The sequence below is a fragment of the Pistacia vera genome, unplaced genomic scaffold, assembly GCF_008641045.1.
Source record: "Pistacia vera cultivar Batoury unplaced genomic scaffold, PisVer_v2 Contig283, whole genome shotgun sequence".
In the NCBI taxonomy this organism is placed as follows: domain Eukaryota; kingdom Viridiplantae; phylum Streptophyta; class Magnoliopsida; order Sapindales; family Anacardiaceae; genus Pistacia; species Pistacia vera.
This window is the reverse complement of record NW_022196094.1, coordinates 297306-308306: the sequence shown is the minus strand read 5'-3', so window position 1 is coordinate 308306 and position 11001 is coordinate 297306. Positions and strand designations below refer to the sequence as shown.

General features: G+C 34.0%; 1 protein-coding gene across 1 annotated transcript; it reads right to left on the bottom strand.

Annotated features, from left to right (window-relative positions):
- Positions 1–7639: 7639 nt before the first annotated feature.
- Positions 7640–10177, bottom strand: LOC116134130 (protein DYAD-like). Its single transcript, XM_031419817.1, has 4 exons — positions 10114–10177; positions 8302–8677; positions 7832–8218; positions 7640–7715 (listed from the first exon to the last, which is right to left on the bottom strand). Exons 1-4 carry the CDS (start codon positions 10175–10177, stop codon positions 7640–7642), a joined length of 903 nt encoding a protein of 300 aa, XP_031275677.1.
- Positions 10178–11001: the final 824 nt, after the last annotated feature.

Here is an 11001-nt window from a genome sequence, read left to right as displayed (position 1 = left end):
TAAATCTTTTATTATACAAATGTTGTGAAGATGTATTCCTTTACAATTTTCCTAAACCATATTAAATGTACAATATTAATTGAACTTAAATGTGCAAAATCCCACCTAAAAAAAAAAAAAAAAAAATGAATTGGTTGTAGACTTGTAGATGTTTTAATTTTATTGGTCTCTCCACTTTTAGAGAAATCAGTTCATATAGAAAAATTTGTATAAGGAGTTTGTACGTTTAATATTTTTCTTATAGATCGAATTTAATCAAAACCGTCAAACGTGGTGGAAATTTTAAACATATACCAATATATATATACTTTGCATCATTCCATGTGACCAATATAGTGTATACTTCTACAACTTATCATGCTTACATATATAGTAGTAATACATCTACAAACCATTTTTTTTTTTTTTTTTTTTTTTTGGTGGAAACCTTGGCGAGATGATGAAAATTTATTAACGAAGATCCATATTCATAACCCCTAGATGCATAATAACCATAAATATTTATTATCCCAGATGCATAAAATTTATAGAAGTAGACTAGCAGTATATCCTGATTCCTAGAATATCACTGAATAACTAAACTCTATCTGCTAAATCTATGATAATTAAAATAAAAACTCAAATATCAAGAATTTCAGGAATTTCCTGAACCAGCTATGGAGTTTCATTCTGTCGAAAGTCTCTGAAACTCCAATCCCAATTTCTTATGATCATCTTCGTCTAGAGCAAATCGTACCCTGAAATCGCGCCGTGTGGGGATATTATTGTGCTTCTTCAAACATGATTTTAGCTTAGCGATCGGCTGGGAAGAGTTGAGCTCTAGTGTTGAATCATATTTTGGCAACAAATCATGAACTTTGTCATTTCTGCTGTTATACTTTACTTGAAAGAAAGACTTTTCCTCCAGAAATAAATGAACCTGACGATTTTCTTTCTTTTGCTGATGATTTTTGTTTTGTTTCTTCGGAGAATCATCCTCACTATCTTGCTTTGTTTTTAAATCAAAAACAGACTCGAATGTTAGTGATTGTTTTTTATAGAATTTATTCATGTATTTCTCATCAGGACCGACAAGAAAATTTGATCCTGAAAAGTCTTCACTCCAATCTTCATAGCTGGTGTTCACTTTGTTTTCTGATGCAACCGGGTTTCCCTTCTTCAAAAGCCGATGCAAATTAGTTATCTCGCCGGAAATATCACTTGAGTCTTGCTCCGTATACATCCGATCATGGCCTTGTTGGCGAGCATTCTTCTCATCATTCCAGGATTCCATCCGAGAAGTAACCTTCAGACGAGGGGACGAATCTCCTGGAAAAGCCTTGTTTTGAGACCCTCCTTTCACTTGTATCAACCGGCGAAGTGTGTGATTCGGAACAACGTAAAAGACTCTTCCAGGTTTCAAAACTGACTCAGGCTTAACCACAACCCAGGGAAACTTGAACACATCCGGCCGGGTAACACAGTGTCGAGGGTTTCGTTTCATGACCTCTGCAGCCGTTATCGGTTTCTCGTGAAGTTCGACGAAGCCTCCTGGATACACCAGTTTCAGGACACCATTCTCCCTGGAAACAGAACCCCTTTCCATAATTACTGCAGGAAATTTTCGGAAGCAAAAGAAACCAGGACAAAAGCAGCCCTGGTTTCCAAATTTATGCAAAACCCTTCGGCTAGGGGACAAATTTTCCAAGCGATGAAATTTATGTAAAGAATTTTAGGAAAATGGGAGATTATTCTTTGATCGTGGCTTAAATTGGAGGTGTTATTGAAAAAGTTAAAAAGGAATACTATGTAGATTATCTATCTTGATTGTGATAAAGGATTCTTCATTGTTAATATCTATAGATTTGTTTTGTCTCTTTTTTTACAAAAATCAGATATTTTGTGTTTTTCTTGCTTTCTAAATTGATGTTTTTTGTCTTTTGTTTCATTTTCTTTCTAAATTGGATTCAGAATTTGATATTTAGGAAGGTATATCATGACAGCTGGTGTAAAATTTTATTTTATTTAAGAGTGATGCTATGGGTACTAACGGATGGGTACTAATCTGTGTACTAACTGAAGTATAGTACGGGTACCATACGCATAGTACGGATCCTATGTGTTATTTTAACAAAGGTTAGTACACTAGTTAGTAAAATCCGTTAGTACGCAAAGTATTATTCTTTATTTAAATATATATTTATTTAATACATTCTTATAAGCAGTAAGAGCTTCTTATTTATCTAAAAGTATGGATTTTTAAAAATACTGAATTTATAAATCTTTGTTTACTCAAAAAAAGGCTCACTCAAAATGCTATTATACAACCAAAATTAAAAATAACATTATAACAAAGATAGTGATTAATTTCTACAAAATAAAATTAACAGAATTATATTCAATAAAGGGTTCATTTTATTCGCCCTTGAGAAAGTATTAAATCTAAAGAGACCCTACAATTTTCAAAAACTACTAAATACCCCTTAAAATTATCAAAAACCCTTATACATATATAACCATTGGATCTAGGTTAAAAAATATCATTTTAGTCTAATGTAATAAATCCAATAGTGAATATGTATGGTCCTGATTGAATTTATATCAAAACATCCTACTCATATATATATATATATAGACACACGATGTTGAATCAGTACCACAAATTAGAATTTTGAGGGTGCCATCAATTCAAAATTGTATAAAATTGGTGAAGAAAACAGAGGAATGCTTATGCTAATTGATCTTGTGCTTCTGCTTGCTACAATTCCAAGAAAAACTCTTAAGCATTTGTTTACTTCATTTACTCGATAAAACTGATGTTAACAACCAATAAAACGCGACTATGTAACAAAGAAACTATGTTAAACACACATCATGTTAAACATATAATGAAAAATATAGACATGTATCAATTTATCTGAAACAAATATATTTTTTCTCTAAAGAGTCGTAAAATAAAATAAAATTCTAGTACAAATCAAATTATTTAGTTGTTGTAACTTGCATTTTTCTTTTATATTTATTATTATTGGAGGGTTGGAAGATTAAAGACGATGGAGGTTAGGTCATTGAATTGCAGGTGGTTAATTATGGTGTTTTTAATTGAATGAAATGATCAATTATGAAGATGAAAAGGTGGAGTATGTGAACAGTTGTGAACAGTTGTATGTAAAAGGTCTCTTATATTTATTCGTCACACACATTTGTTCTATCTTCATCCATTCTATTGAGCGAAAATACCAGCTAGAGAAAGGTCTTCCTTTAGAAGGAGCTTGGGTTCAGCAATTTGTGTAGAGTTGCTGTCAACCAAACAACGAGACCATTGGGCTATTGTATCCAAGAGGGGACGGGTCAAAGTGTTTCTTTACTACACCAAAGGTCTGCTTGGGAGTTTTATGGTAGCGGTTATGAGAGTAAACCATCGTATCGGTTTTGAAAGTAAACCACCGTAACGGTTTTAAGGGGTTTTTAATAATGGTTTTTAAAATACCCAACCTGTGCTTGGGAGTTTATTGTCCAACGGTTCTGATAGTTTTCTAAAATGATAAATTTACATATATGCCCATAAAAATACCCCAACTTCAACCAGTATTTAAGAGTTTTTTTTTTCAATTACCAATATTTAGTATCAAAGTTCCTTCCAAGTTTAATTTATTTGTAAGTTCTTTCATTGTATATTATTTAATTCATCACACAATCATTTGAAATCTGTCATTTTAAGAGAATAAATATGCTGCCACAATGTTAGACTTTACAAATTATCAATATAACAGCCACAACAGCATTTCTAAAAAACAGTTTTTTGTTCTTTTCTTCGATCAGTGAAGCAAAGCCATCAAAAACAATCTTTATTTAACAAACTAACAAGGATTCAATTAATCACCTAAACGCAAATAGAAAGAACCAAATAGAGGAAAAACCACCTAATTTTGTAAAACAGCTGGTAAAGAAATGCAATTAAATTGGATACAGCCTACAGAGGAGTTTACCAGATTAAAAGAACAAAAAGTTGAAGGGAAAATGAAGAAGAAAGAAAGAAAAATCTTCATATCTCTAACAAAGGATTAGAAAGCCTAAGATAAAAGATTCAAAAGCATTGTAAGAGTCATCTAAAAGTTGAAGATTGAATTGGGTTTGAAGAAAGTTTTAAACCAGCAGAGGGATTATTGTATATGAATAATAGTGGAAAGGGATTTTTCTGGGATAAAATTTTTAAACTAGCCAAAACACCCCGATTTGGGGTGTTTTATAAACCCCTCAAAAATACACTATACTGGTTTTAGGGGGTTTTAAACCAGTCAAAACCAGTCCATAAAAAAATCTGACAAGTAATGGTTTTTAAACACCTCAAAACCAATCTAATTAAAAACCCCCCAAAACCAGTGGAAACAAAAAAACTCCCAAGCAGACCCCAAGTGTTTAAGCTTTGCTAACCATAGAGGGCTCGAATCTCCTTAAAGAAAGCGAGATATCAATGTCTCAGCCTTTTAGTTTTCGTGCAATCTTCATTATTCATTATTGTATCTCTTTATAATAAAATTATTATTTTATTTCATTTTCACCAACATTGGCTAAACTAGTTAGTATCCCAAATTTTTTATTAACATAAATAATTACAAAGACAAGTCAACAACTTATTCTTAGTAATCTCTTTGCGTTACCATTCCATGTTCTGTTTTCCCCTTAACTTTTCATTGCAATTTTCTGAAAATGAACCAAACAAATGATGTTGTGAATATATAAGGATCTAAATAAAATGATCATGCATCAATCACTGAAGAAAGATAAATAATATGATATTGATATGACAATTTTTTTATCCGAAATCAAATTTACCTCACTGTAAATGCAAACTTGGAATATATAAAATTACACTACTGAGTATATATATTTTGTATAGTATTATAGAATGTTATACTATCAATACTATATAATACAATGTCGGGCACCAAACATACACTGAATTGGTTAATAATTACTCCACAATTTTCGAAACAAAAGCTAAATACAAAATGTTAGAACATGAAAATGAAAAATACACAATGCTTTGATATTTTACTCATTGCATCCTCTACACTAAAGCTATAGGTTGTATGTGAATAAATAATGAGAGGCTTAACCCTTGTTTATATAGTGAGCCCTATTTTGAAACGTATATGAGCTAATGGGTTAGAGTCCAATTTAACTTAACTTGTAGAAAGGACCAAATCGTGAAGTGGCCCTCTAAAAGTTCTTACTCTAAAGAGTCGTTGCCTTTTCGGACCGTAAAGCTTATTTCCAACTAACTTTACCTCCCTTAGCTGCCGTAAAGCCATGCTCTGGCCATTTTACGATAGTCTTGCCATTATGAGTCCAATATGGGTATATTTTGGAACTAAATACTTAAATACAAAGGTCATATAAAGTCGATAGTAAATCATCAAGTAAATGATTGCTGAAAATTCTCAACCAAAAATGTTTTGCTTAAGGTCTATTTCTTCAGTTATGTTCAAAAACCAAAGAATTGTATCATATCTCAAATTAAATAGGCCCTAGAGCTATACCAGCAAGACTGGGGGAATTGCTATACCCAAATGCGCCTATGATATGTGTCTCTTATACTAATTGTCCATCTGCCTGCCACCTTACCAAACCGAAATTTCCCACCTGTTTGTGATAGTGATGATACATAATGATCTATGTTGGTATATATATTGAGGGTATTTCTTGGAAAATTTTAATTATTCAAAATTCAAGAGAATTGCAGAAAAAATGGAGTCTGAACATTAGTCTGAAGTCATGGGTGAGGAGGATGTTATTAGGTCTAAAATCTCTATGAATAATGCAACACACTCTGCAATCTTCATGAAGATATCTCAAACCTCTAGCTGCTTCCTTTGTAACCTTCATCTTGTTATTCCACGACACCAACTCATCACTCTTCCTCCCTGCAGATTCTAATCAATGAAGGTGCCTTTCTCAAAAAAAAAAATAATAATAATAATAATAATTGAGCTGACTTGTTCATAAATTCTTGTTGCTACTAATCGGAAGAGACGTAGTATGACATGAACAGTCACTATATAGGCTGAAAAATTGAAAGTGACTATATCTTATGTTCAAAACCAAAGAGTTGTATCAGAATCACAACTTAAATAGGCCTTAGATCTAGATCAACAAGACTAGGGAATTTTCATAACCCAATTACATGAGCGTATCTCGCATGTCTCGTCTGCTAACTGTCCCTTAGCTTGCTACCACCTGTATGAAATTGATGATATAAAATTGTCAGAATTAAGAGGGCAAGAGAGACAATTGAAGTGAGTGGAGTATGACCAAGAGATATCATTGAGCGGGCAAGAAAGACGACTGAAATGGTCGGAGTATGTCCAAGAGATATCTAAGAGAAATTCGATTTAATTGTATTGAGTTGTTCAATTTGAGTAGTGAATACACATCCTATTTATACAAAAATATGATAAGCTATGTAAGGTTATAAAATATTATAAATAATGATACAATCTTCATAATAAAGTAAAGAAAATCATATTTTAGCATAATTAGAAATAAAAATAATTCACATATTTTCTTCCCATATTCGCACGTCAACAATAATAATTAAATTTTCAATAAGAAACTCAAATAATCTGATATTATAGCAAAAATTATATAGTTAGTATATACATACAGGCTATTTCTTGGAAAATTTTAATGAATCAAAATTCAACAGACAATATAAATTGGAAATGATATCTCAAACCTCTTCAGCTTGGAGAAAATTTAGCTGCCCGGTCCCCCCAAGTATGCATTTAAGAAAATGGCCTTGAAACTGTTCATCAAATATTTTATAATTTAGAGAAGATGACGTGGCATAGTTAGGATTAATTAAACATGTAAAATGGGTTAAAATGAAAAGATTAAAACATATGTGGGCCGAATCAGAAATAATGAAAGTTTTCAAAATTTGAAATTTCACAAAACAAGCCCCACACTCTATTCACGTCGCTTAATCGAAATTCATCAGTTGAAAACGCGATTTCTTGAACGAAAGGGAGACGCGATTTTTTCCGATCCAACACCAATTGATTTGCACCCTAAATCAATTTCTTGAACCCTAAACCGAATACAGTCGTGATTTTCGGCGATATAGTCGCGATTTTCGATCGATTTGTTGAACCCTAAGATCGATTTCTTCAACTATAAACGGAATCTGCGCGATTTCCGGCGATACAGCCCATATTTCCAATCCAAACTACAAATTTTCACACCAAATTCAATCCAAAACCATGGATGACACTCACAATGACGACGACAACCCAACGCCACTTCGAATCCTAGATTCCGGTGGCGCAAGCAGTTCAATGGCTGGTCCGGTCGATCATCTGACCATTGAAGGTGGTCCACACGTAGAGGAGACGCCGGCGGCACAAGAACAGAGGGAAGAACCAGCAAAGGGGTCTGAAGACGAGGAGTCAGGCGAGAATTCAGGCCAGAAGGAGGATTNAAAAAAAAAAAAAAAAAAAAAAAAAAAAGAAAAAAGAAAGCCCTTTATAAAAGAAATTGCTGAACAATTCGAAGATATCAGAGGAAGGTCCTGCAAAATTTTGAATTCTTTAACAGTCAAGTGAACAATTTAGAAACCTCAAGGGAGGTCAATGATTATGCCATCATGTGTAACAAACTATTGTTCAACATTAACCTCAACCAGATTAGCTTGATCTTGCTCTTGCTGATGGCACACTAGCTCCTGCATATCCCTGAAAAAGAAAGACCACCTAAGATCACAGAAAACAAGTACTGGGGGGTGCAATATAACCATTAAAAAGAAAGCATTTCAATTCCCAAAAAAAAAAAAAGAATATTCACTACATACCTCTTCATTTTCTCCATTTCAGCTTTAAGCAACTTCAACTCTCCAGCACAAACAGAATCCTGAAAAGAGCCACCACTACACTTCCACCAAGATGATGGGGGAACATAGTTAGGATCTGGCACCCCAGCCTCCTGCTTAATCTTAACTAGGTCAGCATTCTCCAACCAATACTCCATCACTCCTTCAGTGTTGTAACAACGCCTAAACCTCTCTGCACCACCTGGTGCCACTTTACCATCAATGTGCTTCAGCAGATGGTCCAAGAGCCCAGTATCACCAATGCGTTTACGAGCTGCTGTTCTAAGCACTGGTCGAGATATTGGATTCTCAAAAACAGCCCCTTCATCCTTCAAGATCTCTAGCATACTTTGTTCAGCCAGCTTATACCTTCAAAATTTAAACTTCATTGTTAAATGATATGACACAAAGACGAGCAATTAATAGAAAAGTTAAAACTGATTAACCCGTACCTATCAGCAGACCATCGGTCCTTGGTATTCTCAAGCTTATTATGCTTAGACTTACGAGAAGAACTGTTGTTCTGTGGCCTTAGCTTTTCACGTTTTGTAGTTCTTGCCTCTCTAAGTTGGCCAAGTTTCAGGCGTTTTCTGTTCCGACTTTCTGACCCTGAAGATTCAGCTGTCACAGCTTCTCCAACATCTTTCTGATCTTCATTCTCCTTAACAATACTGGGTGACATTTTGGAATTGCAGTGTTCGCGCTGGAAGGTAACTAGTCGAGAAACTCCCCACCGTGACATACCAGTACGCTTTAGCTCAGACCAGCATAGCCCTTTCTTAGAGGTTTCGTCCAGTCTCCCACGATTTTTCAGAGTTTCTGAAGCACCTACAAACAAAGATAAAAATCAATAAGTCAGAGTTGCGATCAAGTCAGTATCTCAATCATTATGCTCAAAAGAATCAAGATGAACTTATTAAACAAAGAATAGGAAAAAAAAAAAAAAGTCTTCACCACTACCAGCAAAATCATGTGAATTATTTTATTAGCAAAGAACTTATACTGAGAACATCAATGATAAATACAACTTTCCCAAATTTTAATGCTACATGAAGCTTGTTAGATCTTAAATATTGTTGAGACCTTGCATCCAAACTTTACTTTTCGGTTCTTTGTGCAAACGTAACACAATATAAGAGTTAGCTTGATCAAGTGTCTTGTGTTCAAATCTCCCATTGCGTTAATAAAATTTTACTAACTTGTATTTGTTTTTGTTTCTGACATTGTAGGTATGGTTGTATTTGCTCCACACACATTTCACGCGAAGGAGCCAGTTAGAGTTCAGATACTATTTTTAAGTTCTTAGTCTTGAGTCAAAAAATTCAAGCTAAAATGTAATCACACTTTGTCCACAGGATACTTCAGCAAAATCTTCTATGTATTGATAACACCACTGAGCTTTTGTTGTCACATTTCTACACTGAACTATACTTGGCACAACGTCTAAAAGTCACTTGTCTCATAAGTTTGAAATCGAAATGCAATTTTGCCACCAAGATCTAGTGTAAAGGCAGGCACAATATGCGGATAAAAACTATTAACCATAAAAGAAAAGGGTTTACAGTGAACTCACAATAGTGTACCTAAATCTATAATTTGTAAAAATACTAGAAGTACCAGCATCAGAATTAAACCTGGAAGTGTAACTATTATCTGGTCAGTCTCTCAGGCAACCAAGGTGTGTTGATCTAGACTGTAAATATATAAAGAAAGAAAGAGGCAGAGAGGAAAAGTATACTAAAGATTTATAGATCTGATTCCTATACTCTATGAAATTCAACCAGAACTTCATCGAAAATTGACAAGTAACTTCATTTAGCATTTTATCATTAAAAAAAAAAAGTGCAGCATCAAAGTAAGAATAAAATGACAGCCACGACAATCCCTTTTGCTAAAACATGCAATATCGTTTTGCAAAGCGAGCAATGATTGTCATGGCTGTGACATTGATAGTCTATCACACTGTTACGGCATTGATAGTCTATCACAGTGTTATGATATTAATAGTCTATCACACTGTTATTGCTGTAACTGTAAGTATAACAACTGTTATATAGGTGCCTCACAATTTGAAAGAGTTCAAGAATCCAGATGAGCAAATAGCATGTCATGAACAGTAAACAATAAAACACAAATGCACAGCACGTTACTTGGCATGCATTATATGCAGAACAAAAGGACAATCAATGGATTACCAAACTAGTAAGATCTTCATATTATTATTATTTTTAACTCTTGTATTTTCTAGGAGTATTAACTCATACCAATCACAAGCAACTCCGGTAGATAAATAACCCACTCCCTTTTAAAATTACCAAGAACTCTCATTTTTAACAAAAAAAACCTTGCACCATGTGAGACAACTCACCAGTTGTACTATCGAGAAAGACAGAGCAAGAGAGTGAAAACATCAGGTATAATCTAAAAATTTAATTTTCTTTTATATTCATGGGTCTTCTATCTGAGATTCTAATACACTAGCTCAGTTACAGCAGTCAGATTACACCAAGCTGGCCTGGTTTACACAAGCACAGTACTATACAACCCAACCCAGTTCCTCTACAGGCACAGCGCAGCCCAGTTAGGGCTGTGCAAAACCGGGTACTCGAACCAGTTTTGCCCGAAAAACCTAAAATAGTACCCGCAAACCGAACCGCTTTTAAGGGTATCCAGTTTTTAGGGTACCCGAATTTGAATATTTTTGCATGAATTTTAATTTTTTACATTTCAAATTTCAATTTGTGAATACAATTTCTTCCATATACTAAATCAACTTTTAATTTAATAACTTAAATACTAAAGATTTGGGGCTTTTGCCTCTTGCTCTTTGAAAGTTAAAGGAAAATAGGTTTTTTATTTTTTTTATTTCTTAATAAACTGGGTACCCGGTTCTCTTAAAATAAATACCCGAACCAAAAATTCGGGTATCACATAATAAATACCCGAAACCGACCTGAATTTTCAGGTACCCGAAAATTCGGGATCGGTTCGGTTAGCATATTCGATTCGGTTAACGGTTTTTTTTGCACACCTCTAGCAGCCCTAGTATGGCCAAAGCCAACACTATTGATAGGCCATGCTATCTATATATATGATGAGACTGACTCCTAATGCTGGTCTATTGTAAGAGACTTAAGGGTGTGAAGTAGGGG